The following is a 19599-nucleotide window of genomic DNA, read 5'->3' on the forward strand; positions in this document are numbered from 1 at the left end:
TTTAATTCCACGTCTAATGTCGAATCTTTGTGAAGTTCCATGGGATAATTTAACAGAGTTGTTACTATTATTGTAAAGTGTCTTAATTACACTTTGAAAATATTGACCAAAGCCAAAAAAAATCGAAGAGTCTCTAAAAGAAAATAATGTTCAACTGTATCAAATGCCTTGTAAAAGTCTACAAATAAAATAAAGCTATCTTCCATGATGTGCTCATTGTAGTCTATCAAGTCCAATACTAGTTGAATATTATTACATATATGTCTGCCCTTCATAAAACCAGACTGGGTTTCATCAATGATTTGGTCAAGACCTTTTTTAAGTCTTTCTGCAAAGATGGATGCAAGTAGCTTTCCATCATTGTTCATTAATGTGATTGGTCTCCAATTTTCTAACATCATAGAATCTTTGTTTTGTTTGGGTATTACAGAAATTAGATCCTGTGTCATAGAAACAGGCAGGACCCCTAAATCAACTGCCTCAATTAAAAACATTTAACATAAATGCAATAATATCCTCCTGAAAATATTTATAGAATTCACTGATAATGCCATCATTCCCTGGAGATTTGTTCTCTTTTAACTTGCTGATACATTTTTTTATTTCATTAATAGAAATAATTTAATCAGAAGACTTTTGGAAGTCTTCATCTATAAATTTAGCACAGTCTTTGACAGAGTCTAGAAAGCAGATATGTCACTAGTAGGACAGGCATTACTGGTATAAAGGTTACCATAGAATTCTGAAACATATTTTGAAATATCTTTGGGTTTTTTATTTTCTTTGCCATCTATATCGAGCTTATCAATAGATGTAAATTCAGAATTCTTTCTTTCTAAATTGTAAAAGTATTTTATTTAATTTTTTTTACCTTCCTCCAACCATCTCCTTCTTGATCTTACAAATGCCCCTTTTGCTCTCTCTTGATACATCCGGTCCATTTCTAGTATCTAACACTCCCTTGTAACCAGTGTGAAATTGCTAGCTAGTTAGCCGGGTGCGTGCTAATAGCGTTGCAATCGATGACGTCACTCGCTCTGAGACTTGAAGTAGTTGCTTTTGTGAAGAGACAGGTAACGATGCTTCGTGGGAGGCAGTTGTTGATGTGTGCGGAGGGTCCCCGGTTCGAGCCCAGGTAGGGGCGAGGAGTTGAACGAAAGCAACACTGTTACACTCTGAACACCTGTGTGTAACGGAAGAAGGCCACCAGAAACGTGTTGTCACTGACAGATAGTGTCAGCTGCAACTGTGATAAAGCTTGTTAAAAAAGTAAGTGTATATTTTGCATTTTTTTAATGATTTTGATGTAATATGAAAGTAAAGGGCTTTATGTTTGTAGAACCATATCGCCATTGAGAATCAATTCACATTTAGATTAAGAATTTGGCTGTTTTCGCTGCCAGAGCCAGTCTCCCTCTGAAAATAACATACACTACATAACCAAAAGTATGTGGACACCTGCTTGTATCATTCCAAAATCATGGACACAAATTTGGAGTTGGTCTGCCCATCACTGCTATAACTGCCTCCAGTCAAGTTCTTCGACACCAATCTCGACAAACCATCGCTGTATGGACCTCGCTTTGTGCACAGGGTCATTGTCATGCTGAAACAGGAAAGGGCCTTCCCCAAACTGTTGCCACAAAGTTGAAAGGACAGAATCATCTAGAATGTAATTTTATGCTGTAGTGTTAAGATTTCTCTTCACTGGAACTAAGGGGCCTGAATCATGAAAAACAGCCCCAGACCATTATTCCTCCTCCACCAAACTTTACAGTTGGCACTATGCATTTGGACAGGTAGCATTCTCCTGGCATCCGCCAAACCCAGATTCGCCCGTCGGAATGCCAGAGGGAAAAGTGAGATTCATCACTCCAGGGAACTCGTTTCCACTGAGTCCAAATGGCAACACGCTTTACACCACTCCAGCCAAACGCTTGGCATTGCGCATGGTGATCTTAGGCTTGTGTGCCTGCTGCTAGGTCATGAAAACCCATTTCATGAAGCTCCCAACAAACAGTTCTTGTGCTGTCCCTTTCTGTGAGCTTGTGTGGCCTACCACTTTGCGACTGGGCTGTTGTTGCTCCTAGATGTTTCCACTTCACCGAAACATGACCCGCCAAACCGCACTTCTTAACGCCCGCTTGCACCAATGTGTCAGAGGAAACACCATTCAACTGACGACAGGCTGACCTTGGCCTGCCACAATTACTTTTTTTATTTAACCATTATTTTACCAGGTAAATTGACTGAAAACACATTCTCATTTATAGCAACAACCTGGGGAATAGTTACAGGGGAAAGAGCCAATTGTAAGCTAATCACAAGAAGTCACTAGAGCCCGATGAGCCAAGTAAAGACTCCCCGGCCAAACCCTCCACTAACCGGGACGACGCTGGGCCAATTGTGCACCACCCTACGGGACTCCCGATCACAGACGGTTGTGATACAGCCTGGGATCAAACCCAGGTCTGTAGTGACGCCTCTAGCACTGAGATCAAGTGCATTAGACGGCTGCGCCACTCGGGAGGCCCCACAGCATAATTATTAACTTGACCATGCTTAAAAGAGATATTCAATGTCTGATTTGATATTGTTACAGATCTACTAATCACTGGCCTTTTATGAAGCTTTCAAAAGGCTCCCTGGTCTTTGTAATTTAATATGTGCTTGAAATTCAATACTTGACTGAGAGACCTGACACAGAGGAAGTGTTAGTCATAAAAAAATCCTGTCAACGCCTATTATTTCACACAGAGTCCATGCAACATATTCTGTGAATTGTTAAGCCAAATTTTACTCCTGAACTAATTTAAGCTTGCCTAAACAGAGGCTAAATACTTATGCAATGACTGTATTTTAGTTGTCACATTTTTTTCTTCATACAGAGTATTTAATACCAATTTTAACACAATAAAATGTGAAGAAAACCAAGGGGTATGAATAATTTTGCAAGGCACTGTATACTCATAGTGTACTTGATCGCTCACAAACAGAGTTTCATTATAAAAGTAATCAATGCTTCAATTAAAAACAACTCTATGCATTTCAAATGGAAGCACAATGAGTGTGTTTAAGTTCAATGATAGTGAATATATAGTATACTTAAAGACTAAAAAACTATTCATTTAAAGTACACTTTTAATAAGTGTTTTGATGACAGTATATTTATAGTATACTAAAAGATTGAGGTTCTGGTACTTTGCTCCATTCATCTTTCCCTTGATCCTGACTAGTCACCCAGTCCCTGCCACTGAAAAACATCCACACAGCATGATGCTGCCACCACCGTGCTTCACCGTAGGGATGGTGCCAGGTTTCCTCCAGACGTGACGCTTGGCAAAAACTATTAATATAAAATACGCTTTTAATGAGTGTTTTGAAGGTTGATGATAGTATATTTCTGTTATAATAAAATACTGAAAAAAAATACTAATTTTAAGTACCCTTTTAATAAGTGTATGGAAATGTAATGATAGCATATTTATAGTATACTTAAACACTGAAAAAATAATGTGCATTCGGAAGTATTCAGACCCATTAACATTTTCCGAATTTTGTTAAATTACAGCCTTGTTCTAAAATGTATTAAATTGTTATTTTCCCTCATCAATCTACACACAATACCCCATAATGACAAATATGTATCATAAATAAAAAACGAAAATATCACATTTATATTAGTATTCAGACCCTTTACTCAGTACTTTGTTGAAGCACCTTTGGCAGCGATTACAGCCTTGAGTCTTCTTAGATATGACGCTAAAAGCTTGGCACACCTGTATTTGGGGAGTTTCTCCCATTCTCCTCTGCAGATCCTCTCAAGCTCTGTCAGGTTGGATGGGGAGAGTCGCTGCACAGCTATCTTCAGGTCTCTCCAGAGATGTTCATTTGGGTTCAAGTCCGGGCTCTGGCTGGGCCACTCAAGGACATTCAGAGACTTGTCCCGAAGCCACTCCTGCATTGCAATGGTGGAAAAAGTACCCAATTGTCATACCTGCGTAAAAGTAAAGATACCTTAATAGAAAATGACTCAAGTGAAAGTAACATAGCAAAATTTTACTTGAGTAAAAGTCTAAAAGTATTTGGTTTTAAATATACTTAAGTAACAAAAGTAAATTCAATTGCTAAAATATACTAAATTATCAATAGTAAAACTATAAATCATTTCAAAGACCTTATAATAAGCAATCCAGGTGGCACCATTTAAATTTGTATTTATTTACTGATAGCCAGGAGCACGCTCCAACACTTAGACATCATTTACAAACTAAGCATGTGTTTAGTGAGTCCGCTAGATCAGAGGCAGTAGGGATGACCAGGGATGTTCTCTTGATAAGTGTGTAAATTAGACAATTTTCCTGTCCTGCTAAGCATTCAAAATGTAAAGAGTACTTTTTTGTATCAGGGAAAATGTATGGAGTAAAAGTACATAATTTTGTTTAGGAATGTAGTGAAGTAAAAGTAAAAGTTGTCAAAAATATAAAAAGTAAAGTACAGATACCCCCAAAAACTAAGTAAGTAGTACTTTCAAGTATTTTTACTCAAGTACTTTATACCACTGCTACATTGTCTTCCAGGTTTTCATCAAGGATCTCTCTGTACTTTGGTCTGTTCATCTTTCTCTCGACCTGACAAGTCTCCCAGTCCCTGCCGCTGAAAAACATCCCCACAGCATGATGCTGCCACCCCAATGCTTCACCGTAGGGATGGTATTGGCCAGGTGATGAGCAGTGACTGGTTTCTTCCAGATGTGTCGCTTGGCATTCAGGCCAAAGAGTTCAATCTTGGTTTCATCAGAAAAGAGAATCTTGTTTCTCATGGTCTGAGAGTCCATTAGGTGCCTTTTGGAAAACTCCAAGTGGACTGTCATGTGCCTTTTACGGAGATGTGGCTTCCGTCTGGCTACTCTACCATAAAGGCCTGATTGGTGGAGTGCTGCAGAGATGGTTCTGCTTCTGGAATGTTCTCCCATCTCCACAGAGGAACTCTGGAGCTCAGTCAGAGTGGCCATCGGGTTCTTGGTCACCTCCCTGACCAAGGCGCTCTGACATGCATTGTCAACTGTGGGACCTTATATAGACAGGACCTTTCTAAATCATGTCCAGCTGGCTAGCATTTACTGCTAGTTAAGTTGTTAGCTAGCAAGTTAGCATAAACTAGCCCTAATTAGGCTAGTCATTGTCTAAATGACTGGTAGAAACACATTCATAACCATAAAGGGGTAATTAGCCCCCAGGGGCCAGTTACCCCCTAGTAAGGTGGGGGTGAGTTGCCCCCAACACTCTCATCCAACATATTACTACTTTACAAAAAAGTATCTACATTTCTTTGTCTAAACTGGTGGATTATTTATCTTAAGGCTTGCCTTCTTGTATGTAAAAAAATAAATAATTTGAATATATCTACAACTTTTTCAACATTTCAAAAAATTAGATGAACTTACCACAAAATCGTTTTGTTGAAATATCTCCAAAAGTTGTGCTGACACAGAGGACATTTTTTTGTTGAGCAAGAGCAGCTAAGGAAAATAATTTGGTGACAGCATGTGGTCTTTGTCTTGTTTTGCACACGTTGTACAAAATAATAAAAAGCAGTACTACAGGATATTTCTTAACGTAGCTCTTTATTAGCTAGCTATAACTGGCATGTTCACCTATCGCCAACCAGGATCAAACTGACCATGACCTAACCATTTGGGTGGTCTTAACCAATCATAGCACAGTATGATATGGCGGTAAAATGCATCCAATTACAATTCAGTATGTTTACACATATGAATAATACAGTCTTAATATGAATTACAAGGGCAGAGTTAGCCCCCAGGGAGCTAATGACACATGTTCATAATTGTTACTCTTTTATTTTGCAGATGCTCTTATTGGTAGAGCATGTCCTGGCGCTGCTAATGACATGCTCTACCAACTGAGCCACATGGGACCACATACTGCCTTTGTCATGATAACTAGGCCTTCTTTATGACTATGCTTGCTACTTGTGTTAGCTTTATATTGTTTGTTTGCCACGTTATGTAGCCATTGATAAATTAGCTTGCTATAGCTTCGGCCTACCATGCTATATTTATGCATAACTTTTCTAATTTACACTGAGTGGAAAAAACATTAAGAACACCTGCTCTTTCCATGACATAGACTGACCAGTTGAAGCTATGATCCCTTATTGATGTCACTTGTTAAATCCACTTCAAATAAGTGTAGATGAAGGGGAGGAAACAGGTTAAAGAAGGATTTTTGAGCATTGAGACAATTGAGACATGGATTGTGTATGTGTGCCATTCAGAGGGTGAATGAGCAAGACAGAAAATGTAAGTGCCTTTGAACGGGGTATGGTAGTAGGTGCCAGGCGCACCGGTTTGTGTCAAGAACTGCAACACTGCTGGGTTTTTCATGCTCAACAGTTTCCTGTGTGTATCAAGAATGGTCCAGCACCCAAAGGACATCCAGCCAACTTAACAACTGTGGAAAGCATTGGAATCAACATGGGCCAGCATCCCTGTGAAACGCTTGACACCTTCTAGAGTCCATGTCCCGGCCAATTGAGGCTGTTCTGGGGGCAATATTAGGTTTTTTTAATGTTTTGTACACTCAGTTTATAGTATTCACTGTAGTGTTTTTGCAGACATGACTGTAGTTACACCTGCCAACTAGGGTTAGCTAAAATGTCACAACTACCAGACTAGACTGTTAATGTTTTGTATACTGTCACGTTTGTAGTCGGACGGCATGGACCAAAACACAGCATGGTAAGTGTTCATGATACTTTATTACTCAAAATACTTACAAAATAACAAAGAGGAAAAACAAACAGTTCTGTAAGGCAAAATGACTATACAGAAAACAACTACCTACAAAACACAGGTGGGAAAAAGGCTGCCTAAGTATGATTCCCAATCAGAGACAACGATAGACAGCTGCCTCTGATTGGGAACCACACTCGGTCAAAAACAAAGAAATAGAAAACATAGAAATAAAGAAACTAGAATGCCCACCCTAGTCACACCCTGGCCTAACCAAAATAGAGAATAAAAGCCTCTTTATGGCCAGGACGTGACATATACTCAGTGTAGTATACTAGTCATGTTCGCAAAAACTCAACAGTAAATACTACAGTATACTATGGTCATGTCTGCAAAAACACTACAGAGAATACCAAGGGTTGGAACCGGTTCAGGGAACAGAACCAAAAACCATAAAATAACTAAATTATTTGATGAATAGAACCTGAACCGGAAGCAAAAGTTATCTATACTGTTCCAGAACAGAACCTTTATTTTAAAAGCATGGGAACCGGTTAATAACGTTATTTTACTAAAAAACCTTAACAAAGCTCCTATGCAAAGCCCTGACTCTGTCACTCAGAAAGCAGCATCTGCCTGCTAGCTGAAAATCTTTGCCAGTGGATGTGCTTATGTGTAGGCTACCTGCCCCACTCCTCTGAAGCATAGGTTACTATAGGCTACTGACAACTTTACAAGCATGATTCAGAAATTAGGGAGAAATGTTTAAAATAATGGATTCACTTTTTCAATGCTAATTAAAGATACTATAGTCATCACGTTTCACATTGGATTTATTAACTACAAAAAGGTAAGACATGTTTTTAATTCTACTGCTGCTTTGCACACACAAGCTTGTTAGCTAGCTAGCCAGCTAACTAACTAACGTTTGCTCTGGTCCAATGTTAAACCAATTTGGATGTTCAAAGATATTCAAAGTTCCTCCATAGAAGCCGCTCCTCCGCAGTATATATCTGTGCGCCTAATTCAGATAATTCATGTCATAACAAGATGCCCAGCGCTTCAAGGCAAGCTTCCTCCTTCCTTCCTCTCTTGCTCTCTCCTCACCCACAAAATGTCAGTTGCATTGCACACCCTACACTGACTGGCAGCACAGTGTGTGTTTGTCTTTCCATATGAGTATACCATGCTGTTACCGCAAAATGCAATTTACTCTTAACGACTTCACTATACAGATTAAATCGCTTACCCGCTGCATAGCAAGCTGCGCTATCCACACTGATTGGTGAAGTAATTTAACGTTGTGCTAAATGTAAAAAAAAAACGATATATATTTCAGAGGTTTAAATAGGAACAGAAACAATCTATATAAACCTGTAATTATTTAGGTTTCCACCAGTTCAGAATTTTATTTTGCTGGTGGAACAGTGGAACGGAACAAAAAAATTGATATATTCTGTTCATAATGAAACGATAGGAAAATAATTACAACCCCTGATGAATAATATAGTAATCTACAGTCATGTCCTCAAAAACACTACAGTGAATACTATAGTATACAGTATAAATATAGTAATACTACAGTATTTAGACCATAGTAGACTAGTGTATTTTTTAATGTGGGTCTGCAAAGTACACAGAGGTTTTCAATTAAAGAGAAAACGTATGCTACTAACATCACACTGGTTCAAGCGCTGGACAGAAAACACAGGAAACAAATGTTAAAGATTTGTCAAACCATTTAATCACTGTTGGGGTATATAAAAATTGTGGACAAATTATTCACCTTTTCAAATTCTGTGAGGGTTTAAGGAGATGGACTGAAATGTATTTTTTACTGAGATGGGCCTAGTACCTGCACATAGTAGAAGTAGCCCGTCGGCACAGATTTAGGATCAGTTGGGATACCCTCCCTCCCCAATCTAAACCTCAACCACTAACCTGTGAAGCGTGATGTCACCTGTGGCTCTCATTGGAATGCATCCACAGCTATAGGGCCAAGAATGATGTATGTTTATTCTAGAATGACAGTAACCCCTGGGCCTGGACAATATGGATGCTTATTTGCAGCCTCACAATTCTTCTAGCGATCTCAGGACTGCACCTCATTCCAAAAAGATGTCTCCTTCCCTCTGCTCTCGTTTACTTCCTTTCACAGATCTGGATAGATGAGAACAACACACCGGGAACTAGGGTGAGTGATGGAGGCTTACACCTACCCAGTTGTCTCAGGTTTGTGAATGGGAGAGTCAAGTGAACAAGGGCAGAGGGGAGGGGATGCTATTTTTTTAAATGAAATGCAGTCCAACCTTCTTCCAGACACACCTTCAGTCCCAGAACGACTCAGCTCCACACAGTGCCAGACATTCCAGTCTTACAGGCAGGCTGGTTTCTGAAGCACACTGGGAGAATTTCTCTCTCTCTCTAGCATTGTAAACCCAAATTTCTTCACTCTGTAACAGCGGAATCAATGTTAGAAATATGCCAGGGTTCAGAGTACTAAAGCCTACGGCATTCTCTTCCGAGGCAGAGGCTCTTGTAGGAACAGCCTCCCACTGTGCCACAATCAACACCTTTATTTGGGGCAGAGACAAAGCAATAGTTTTACAATGTTTGAATGTCACTCCAATGAAAGAATAGATGGACTTAATGACTTCCCAATGAAAGCATGGATCATTTTGTTTCTTGAAATACACAACAACAACAAAAAGCCATGACTCAAATAATGGCGAGGATCATGTTTACATTTTCTTATCCTTTATTCTCATACAGAGGAAAATAGCATTTCTGGTATTCAATTCTTTTTTTAACGTGTATTTCAGCAGAACTGAATTATTACAGTAGTTAGAGTTACTGGGAGAGAGCGACCTATGGTTGAAAGTAAGGCAGAAAGGGGAAAATTTACAATAGGACTGAATCAGAGGGACCCGATCAGCCATGGACACACAGCTGGGTCAGACTTATGTCTAGGGTTGATGTGGTCGTGATCTAATCAAACAAGTCATGTCCAAAGAAAGAAATACACAAACAATATTAAAAAACAACAAACTGTTTCTGTAATGGCAAGCTATCCATTTAATGATGATGATTGCCAGTGATACTGATGATGTGGTGGTCCATTCTGAGTTTACCCATCCAAATGGGTAAATGTGTTTTAAAAAAAAGGTTGGCTCATCATAAATTCTGAATCACTGGCATCGATGGCAAATGTGAGTGATGGACTGGAAATTTGAGTACAATATAAGTGGGTTTAAAGCGCATGTACCCACTCTGGTTTCTCTGAAGGAATATGGGCCAAAACTGCTACCCTGAAAAGTCCATTGTTTTCTCTATATGGTTTCCTAAGTGCAGTAGCCTGTTGAAAAAGCACATTTTACACTCAAATCCAGAGCTACAGCTTACATACTGGTAGCAGAGCCCTCCAGTCCTTGGCATAGCATTTAGAAAACAACTTTATTGTCCATGTCTTACAGCACACATCACACACAGTTGAGACAAGCACAGGGTCAAGCTGCAGTGCAGGGCCCCCGGATGGAAAGCATGCTGTGGGGTTAAGGGCCCAACAGTAGAAAAACATCTTTAGGATGTGAATCCAGCAGCCCTTCAGTTACCAGATCAATTCACACCTATTTTTCCAGTTCCCGCCACAGGATTTGAACCAGACACCTTTCAGCAACAGGTCCAATTCCTTAGCCGTTGGGCTACCTATAACTTTTCTCCATGCTTAACCCTCTCCTGCTGGACCTGCTAACATAAGTGCACTTGAGAACAGAGGGCTCATATTGATGAGGTGTGATGGGTTAACTCATTAATGGAAGAGTGAGTCTCATAATTAACTCCCGTCTGGCTGATCTGATGACCCCTCAATAACATTCCACAGTTTCACCAAGCACAGACACCACTGGATAGCTTAATGTACTGACTGGGGTTTTCTGGAAAGGAGCTTCTATATGTTCTGTACATGTAAATGTTATATTTTACAGACACAGATTGGACAACGATCAGCTGCCCTTTTCAGGTACAGTACTGTACACTATAAATGACTAGCTTTGCTTGCTGGCCTAACCTACTAACCTTTACTACAGTAAATGACTAAGCACTTCTTCATATCGGATTGCTTTGCATTGAAAAGCCCATGTATAAAACATACAGTATACACATAAGTAGCTTTCGCCGAGTCTCTTTTGTCAGTTTAACATTGATTTCAAAGACATATAAAGAAAGTAAAAGAGCTTATAGGTTTAAGAGTGTGGACCAGTTGGGCTGCGGTGTCTGCTGGTTTTCACTCAGTTACTTGCCTTCAATCAGCATCTGACGCAAACCAGGTGGCTGTGAGTGAACTCTTAACTAACAAGTTATTACATAATGGACCACTAAAGCACCATGGTGAAAACCAGCAGACACTAGTCTGCAGCCCTGAGGTCTTTTAGGGAGTGGGAAGAGGCACGAGGTCAGGGAAGCGGTGATAACAGTACTGAATTGGCCGTTAGAGTCAGGGGGGGATGTGATTGGGCCAGAGGGTTGGCACTATGGGGAGCAGGAGGGGATATGTAAGAGATTTAGACTCAAACCTGTTCTCTGAGAGAATCTGGCAGCTCACATATCAACACAGTACTTTCGAATTTCAACTGGGCTAATAGCACAGATTATGGGCTAGAATGAGCTGGGCCAGTGCATTTACCTCAAACTGTCTTGAGGGTCTAACTCCTGAAGCAGATTCACAGAGCAATATAATATGTAGAATAGAATGTGTGACAGTGTAGTCTTTTAAACACAATCTAATGACATATACAACATTATCTTCTGAGAGTTAGACCTTGTGCAGCTGCCTGTCACACTTGTCATCTGCTAAGGGTAGCGAGGTGTGTGTGTGGCAGGGGGATTTGATTTAACCTAAAGGCCTGAAATCCGCTTTAAGCTGAACAATCACATCCTTGAGATGGCCGTTACCTGTTAGTTCACTGTCTAGCACAAGGACAAGCCCTCATCTGCTCTGCTGCAGGAGGGAGGAGAGGAGAGGGTAAAGAGGGCAGAGCTCAGCAGGGTCTGAATCAGATTCAGAACCCTACTCTAAGTTCTGGCCCAGGTCTGCTCCTGTAGCACCAGTGTCCTGATGAGGACTCAGACTCCCTAACGGGGCCTTCCCGGGGAAGGTCTGGGTGGATGAGTCTGATAAGTCTGTTCGCCTGTGGTCGGGTTGAGGTTGGACTAGCCAGTGTTGGGCAGGCACAGCCAGGGTGTAGGTGTGGGACCAGGCTGCTCTGAATTCTAGAGGCAGGTACTAATAATTATTCCGTCCAGGTCAAGTGCTGCAACGGGGTTAAGGGTGGCATCAGGATCACGACTGGGCTGAGCTGGGTTTGCTGTGTCGAGATGCTGGCTGGGTCAGACGGTAGTTCTGACGATTCTGCCAGGCCGGGGGCTGCGGTGCACCTTGGTGTGTTTGGAGAGGTGATCACTGCGGGCAAACTTCTTCTCACACAGAGAGCACTCGTAGGGCTTGACCCCGGAGTGGGAGCGCCGGTGACGAGACAGCTCATCAGAACGAGAGAACCTACAGAGATAGAGGTGCTTTAATGATTTCTCAGAATTTTAATTGTTTCTACGCTAAATACATAGTTCAGTTGGTTCCAGCTAAGTGTGTCAGGAGGCCTGTTCTTCCCACTGTTTGAATGCCCCCAAATTAGAGCTCAGACCCAGCTCTGAGGGAAATAGGAACACTAAATGGTGGGTCAAACAGTATTTACAATATACAGTGCCGTCAGAGTATTCATACCCCTTGACTTATTCCACATTTTGTTGTGTTACAGCCTGAATTCAAAATGGTTCATATATGTTGTATTCTCACCCATCTACACACAATACCCCATAATGACAAAGTAGAAATTTGTGCACATTTATTGAAGATGAAATACAGAAATCTTATTTGCATAAGTATTCACACCCTTGAGTCACTAATTTGTAGAAGCACCTTTGGCAGGGATTACAGCTATGAATCTTTCTGGGTAAGTCTCTAAGAGCTTTCCACACCAGGATTGTTTAACATTTGCCCATTATTCTTTTCAAAATTCTTCAAGCTGTCAAATTGGTTGTTGATCATTGCTAGATAACTATTTTCAGTTCTTGCCTTAGATTTTCAAGTAGATTTAAGTCAAAACTGTAACTCGGCCACTCAGGAACATTCACTGTCTTCTTGGTAAGCAACTCCAGTGTAGATTTGGCGTTGTGTTTTCGGTGATTGTCTTGCTTAAAGGTGAATTAGTCTCCCAGTGTCAGGTGGAAAGTAGACTGAAGCAGGTTTTCCTCTAGGATTTTGCCTGTGCTTACCTCCATTACGTAAATGTTTTATCCTGCAAAACTACCCAGTCCATGTTGATTAGAAGCATACCCATAACATGATGCAGCCACCACCATGCTTCAAAAATATGAAGAGTGGCACTCAGTGATGTGTTGTGTTAGATTTATCTCAAACATAACACTTTGTATTCAGGACAAAGTTAATTGATTTGCCCCTTGTTTTTGCCGTATTACTTTAGTGCCTTGTTGCAAACAGGATGAATGTTTTGGAATATTTGTATTATGTACAGGCTGACTTCATTTCACTCTGTCATTTAGGTTAGTGTTGTGGAGTAACTACGTTGCTAATCCATCCTGTTTTCTCAAAACTCAAACTGTTTCAGTCACCATTGGCCTTATGGTGAAATCCCTGAGCTGTTTCCTTCCACTCCAGCAACTGAGTTAGGAAGGACAACTGTATCTTTGTAGTGACTGGATGTATTGATACACCACCCAAAGTGTAATTAATAACTTCACCATGCTCAAAGGGATATTCAATGCCTGTTTTTTTTTTACATATTATATATATATTTTTTTACACCAATATGTACCCTTCTTTGCGAGGCATTGGTAAAACTCCTTGGTCTTTGTGATTGAATCTGTTTGAAATTCACTGCGCGACTGAGGGACCTGTGTGGGGTACAGAGATGAGGTAGTCATTCAGAAATTATATTAAACACTATTATTGCACACAGAGTGAATCCATGCAACTTATTATGCAAATGTTAGGCTTATTTAGGCTTGCCATAACAAAGGGGTTGAATACTTATTGACTCAAGACATTTCAGCTTTTCATTTTTAATTAATTTGTAAAAAATTCTAAAAACATCATTCCACTTTGATATTATGGGGCATTATGTGTAGACCAGAAAAAAAGGAATCTCAATTTTATCCATTTTAAATTTGTGCTGTAACACAACACAATGTGGAAAAAAGTCAAGGGTTGTGATACTTCTGAAGGCACTGTACAAACATTATAAGCATATCCTTTCACGTCTTCTAACTACTTTAATAACCCTAAGCCCAATCATTTACTTAGAGTTCACTGCAGTTACATATTGGGAAACTGTAACTGTTAGCAACAGTGAGTGTGTTGTAATATCTAATATTTGCTGAGCTTCTATATTGTTACCATTTCATACCAGCTATACTCCCTACCTCTGCAGAGACAGAACAATATTTTCTTTCTGCTCAGCTTTATAAAATAATTACAGTGAAATACTGTATTTCAATATCCCAACAAAAATAACAACCGTGATAGAGCATCTGTTTGTCACTGTCATCATCATAACCACTTCATTTTAAACCAGTCATTACAGGCTTTTCTTTCTTCTCCCTCCGTTTTAGTATCCTATCACATGTTAATGGCTAGCTTATATGGTAATAAACTACATTTAACAAACCCAAGGTTCCTGTGTTTTCTCTGCATGTTGACTAGCATTGTTATGATTTAACCCACCTCCAGACACAGTCAGGCCAGCTGCAGGTGTATGGCTTTTCTCCGGTGTGTCTGCGGAAGTGGGCCTTCAGATGGCTGCTCTTGGTGTACATCTTCTCACAGCCCGGGTGAGAACATTTGTGTACCCTCAGTGTCTCTTTAGGAGGGGGTCTGTTGACCCTAGGGGGGGCCACAGATTTGACCACAACCCCTCCACTGTGACCCCCAATGACTGTTGCCCCAACAAGCCCCCCGGCAATCCTCACAGTGATCGGTAGAGGGGCAATTTTCACGTACTTCTGGTCTGGAGCGTCCGTGCTGGCTATGTTGAGAAGGGTGGATGGCACCTGTGAGGCCAACAGGGTAACATTCTGTCCTCCGTGGAGTCCCAGAACCAGGTGGGCCAATCTCAGCCCACTGGATGCACCAGGAGGAGAGCCTGTCTGGGGGTGAGGCTGGGCCAGAGGCAAGGACTGGACCTGGAAAAGGGGTGCTCCCAGGAACACTGGGGGGGTGAGGGGGGATGGGCTTCGGGTGTGAAGGCAATTATGGGTTTGTGGGGTGGGGGGTGACAGAGCATTGCTGGTCCCTGGCTCACTGTGTCCCCCTGAGGAGAGGGGTTGTTCCATGGAGCTAGAAGGGGAGGGAGCTGGCTCCTCTATGGGTTCACTAGAGAAGAGAACCCCCTCTCTCACCAGCTCCATCTTCTCCCTGAGGAACTCCTCGATGTCCTCCATGGTGGGAGAGAAGGGTGAGGGCAGGCGGGGGCTGAAGTCAGGCAGACCCTCTGTGGGGGTCAGATGGAATTGGAGCAGGCCCCCTTCCTCTTCGTCATCCTCCTCTCCAGGGCTGAAGCTGAGTCGAGCCCCCATGTCCCCGGCCTCGGGACTGTAACAGGAAGTAAAGCTCCCCCCCTCGCTCCCCCCCTCACTGCCCTCTCCCTCTACAAGCCCCAGGGAGACCAGGCTAACACCTTCCCTAAAGAGGTCATTATCAGAGACCAGTGCTCTGTTGCTTAACGACACCATTGATACAGTCCAGATAAAGTCCAGATACACAGGAGAACCACGCTTCTCACTACACCTGCATAGAAAACGTTGGGGATACCGCAGTTAAAAACGTAAATGCTGAATCATGAATAAGAATATAATATTTAACACCGATTTAATTAAGTACCTAATTATAGGGCAAAATAAATAACATGGGGATGTATAGAAAGGGTAGTTGAAAGCATTCATTCTCGTAAGAAAGTCAAACTCATACAATTGAATGTGTTTCATTAGCAAGATCTCTTTAGTTATTACCATTTCGCAACCTGGTAATAATAACTGAAACCTGACAATCTACAAATGACTAGGCCAAACATCCAATCCAATGGGATCAAGGCCTACACGCATGTACTGAAACAGAGCAAATCTTATCACCAAATTAAAAATAATGAACACGTTAGTGCTTTTTAATGTCATTCATACCAATGTAGCAAAACTCTGGATAATTAAATGGATACATTGTGCATAATAATGTGCCCAGTGTAAACAGTAGCAGGGTTGCCATGTGGGCGGTTTTCCTTTGAAAACCATATCGGCGGTTTTCCTTTGAAAACCATATCGGCGGTTTTCCTTTGAAAACCATATCGTGGGTGAAAATGGCATTTCTCTTTTATTTGTATTACATTTCACTGTGACCTACTACTACTGATAATCAGGGAGTGATGCAGGCTGCTGCTGAGTGAGTAAGTCAGTGGCCGTGTTCGAGGGGATCATAACCACAATATCATGGGTAAACTGTGACTGACCGATCTACGAATAATAATGAGTTGTTATTCATGATGCAAGGTTATCAGTCAGTTGGCAGTCACCTGCAGTCGTTTTGATGTTCTCGAACACTGCCAATGAGTGGTGGGGAGGGAGCGCCGGAGGGGTGTGTGTGTGTGTGTGTTGAGCACAGTCATTGGTGTTGACAGAGCGCTGCAGAAGGAAGTCATGACACGAGATGTGAAAACAACAAACTAATAAACTAGCACTAGCTAGCTACTTACTTCTCCCTCATAATTCTTGTTTGCCTCGTTCGCTGTATCCTGACCACCCCCAGTCCTACCAATCATTACTAGAGCCAACACTGCAAGGAAGAGAAACTGAGAAATAATCATCCAACAGTTTCAGCAAGAGGATTGAACTATGTGCTTTCTCTCTGGGTAAACTATGTAGCCAGGGCTCAAAATTAAGGGCCCCCCGTCGTCCCGGGACGATAAATAAAAATGTCTGGGATGATTTGAACAGACTCTAGGACAGTTTTAGGCCGATAGATTCTAAATCATACAACTACTGTACTTTTTTTTAAAAACAAGTTAAGCAATGAGGCTAACGCAACAGATCAGAACATTTAGCTTAAAATAATGATGAACTATTTCTTCACATTAGTGCAGCAATGTGCACACAGCAGTAACCTACACGCGAATGTTCCAAAATGCAATTAGCGGGAACGCACCTTTCTAAAAAGCGCACCACACATGCGAGGGGTTTCATGTGACAGAAATGAAAATATCCTTTTGAAATTTTGAAAGAGGGGAGATCTAAAGATGCAACAACTAGCATGGGTTGCTAATATGGCTAAGTTTGAGTCTTTGCCTGCTGGACAATGAAAAAGTTGATTTGAAAATCAATAGAAAAATAGAAAATGTTGGTTTCAACGGCATAAGGATTTTACTTTTTTTTATCATTCCCTCAACATATGGTCTGATTTTGGCTAAGCTACTTTGAAACAAGGGAAGACATGCCTCATGAATAAAATGTTAAATGTTATGGCTTATTAGTTTCAAAATGCTGACTGCCTCCACTCAGATTTCAAAGTGGGTGATGTGTGCGTTGCGCAACAGGAACTGGCCTTTCTCTCTGCTGTTGTGACCATTTCATCTGAACGAACCGTGCTTGGAGTATGTCAACAGAATCAAACCTTTAGATGTTAACGTTAATTATAAACTGTGTGATTCCAGCCCTGAATGCTGATTGGCTGACAGCCGTGGTATATCAGACAGTATACCATGGGTATGACAAAACATGTATTTTTACTGCTCTAATTACATTGGTAAACACTCCACGATACGTCTTGCATAACAACAGCGCTTGGCCGTGATATATTGGCCATATTCCACACCCCCTCTTGCCTTATTTCTTAATTATTTGTATTTTATTTAACCTTTTATTTAACTAGGCAAATTACAATACTTTAACTAGGCAAATTATACTACATGATAATTGTCAAACATGACTGGCGTTTAGCCTATATTTAAGTAATTTAACTAAAATGTGGCTTTGGTATCGGTGTGGACGAGAGGCTGTAACGAATATGCATATTACCTAGTCTACATTTCCATGTAGCCTAATTCTTTTTGTACATTTATGCTAAATAGATTTAATTATCCCAATGTCTTTTTTAGACAGACAGGATTCTTTTATCTATTTCGGTAGTAGGCTACTCTTATTAGCCTTTTAAATCTATGAATGACCTATGTCCTATGAGTAGACCCAATTTAATTTGGGACGATTCATCTTCAGTTTGGGACAGTTTAAAATTGCACTTTGGAACGATTTTGGGACAGTGATGAAAAAACGATGAAAAAACGATTGAGCCTTGCAAGCTAACATTGGTCAGAAAGTTGAAGTCAGAGGAGAGAGAGCGGCACAGAGCGGAACCGATTAACTCCATTACTAACTATCAAATTATAATAGCAGTGATTGATTAATAGTACAATAAACTCTGTTGATCCACTGGACTCATGATGGATGGCTTCTCTCCATTTCACTTTCCATGTTGCTCCAGAGGGGTGGATGACTAGGACATCAGATTGCAGCCATACATTAACTTACTTTAATTAAATAAAGGAAGCCAAAAAACTTTTTGGGCTTTTCGATTTATAGTTCAAATTAAATCATTTGGTGTGATAAACCATTAACAAAGGGATACATGTAGAGAACAAGGTAAAGCAATTTTACCAGCTGTATTTAGATTATCATTATGGAGACACCTATTGAATAAATGTGTCAACTCTTCACTTGCTGCGAAAAACATTTTTGAGCCTAGTTCAGGCCTTGTGGGTGGGGTTTGAGCAATAATTGGCTCAACATTTATGCTGGACCTGGCAACCCTGAACATTGGCCACATGACGCACATATGTGTATCGGGCGCAAAACAACATGGAGCAGGACCGTAATAAGTGCGTATTACACCGAAGTGAAAACTGTAATAGGCCTACAATCGATGAACTATCTTCGACATCCGCAAACAGTATTATTTACAACTTCAACTGCTTTTAAATGCAGCGTATGGGCAGGTGAGGCACATGGCAAAAGGGACCTGACAACAGCCAGACAAGGAATTCACAAGTTCGGAGTGTAGGGTCAACCGAAAACAGCAAATACCACTAGTGAGGGTGAACTTACCGTAGATAATCATTAACTATATTAAAACCTTTCGAAATGACCGTCCTGGAAGTTTTTCGCCGTCTTATTTTTGCAGAAAGGGATCCCGTCCTTGCCACAGTTCCATGTTGGCATTATTTCTGTGGCCATTACATGACTGCATTGCTGTACACTAGGAAGCATTGATCCAATTCCGCCGTTCTGATTGGCTAAGCGTACGGAGGCTCGCCCTAAAACAAGGGATTCTATTGGTTTCCGCTCGATGGGCGCGTGTTGCCATTATTTGGGGAACTGTCACTATTGTAGGTTCCTGTCCAAGAAGCCTACTTGAAGGGTGCCGCATTCAAGTGCTAATCGGAACTAGGAAACTGACATTTGACTTGTTAACTGGTCTGCTTGTCGTTATACACGTGTCGCCTTCAGTTAACAAGTCGAACATTTCCAAGTTTACTAGTACGTGGCAAATGTATCCAGTGTTTTCGAAATGTCATATATAACGTGGCTCATTCAGTAACTATGTCAGTCATGAACTGAACAAGGTAGAGCTTTGCACTGCAGGTATGGTACAATGGCCCTTTTGTTCAACTGTAGCCTATGCAGTACTTAAGTCGCATTAACAGGGACAGCCTTCTTCATGATTAACCAAATGT

General features: G+C 41.0%; 1 protein-coding gene across 2 annotated transcripts; it reads right to left on the reverse strand.

Annotated features, from left to right (window-relative positions):
• Positions 1-9318: 9318 nt before the first annotated feature.
• si:ch211-117k10.3 (Krueppel-like factor 15) lies at positions 9319-19160 on the reverse strand. 2 transcript variants are annotated; one of them, XM_042296454.1, is made up of 4 exons: positions 18971-19160; positions 16570-16649; positions 14553-15614; positions 9319-12311 (listed from the first exon to the last, which is right to left on the reverse strand). In XM_042296454.1, exons 2-4 carry the CDS (start codon positions 16578-16580, stop codon positions 12143-12145), a joined length of 1242 nt encoding a protein of 413 aa, XP_042152388.1. In that variant the 5' UTR covers positions 16581-16649; positions 18971-19160; the 3' UTR covers positions 9319-12142. The 2 variants fall into 2 exon arrangements, with proteins under 2 accessions (XP_042152388.1, XP_024234578.1); XM_024378810.2 differs by lacking the exon at positions 16570-16649 and having other exon boundaries at positions 18971-19158.
• Positions 19161-19599: the final 439 nt, after the last annotated feature.

Source organism: Oncorhynchus tshawytscha, linkage group LG02, assembly GCF_018296145.1.
Source record: "Oncorhynchus tshawytscha isolate Ot180627B linkage group LG02, Otsh_v2.0, whole genome shotgun sequence".
Taxonomy (NCBI): Eukaryota; Metazoa; Chordata; class Actinopteri; order Salmoniformes; family Salmonidae; genus Oncorhynchus; species Oncorhynchus tshawytscha.

Coding starts and splice junctions, on each gene's coding strand:
- si:ch211-117k10.3 (XM_042296454.1), bottom strand. Junction 12,312..14,552: donor TGGCCTGACTGTGTCTGGAG/GTGGGTTAAATC, acceptor CTATCTCTGTAG/GTTCTCTCGTTCTGATGAGC.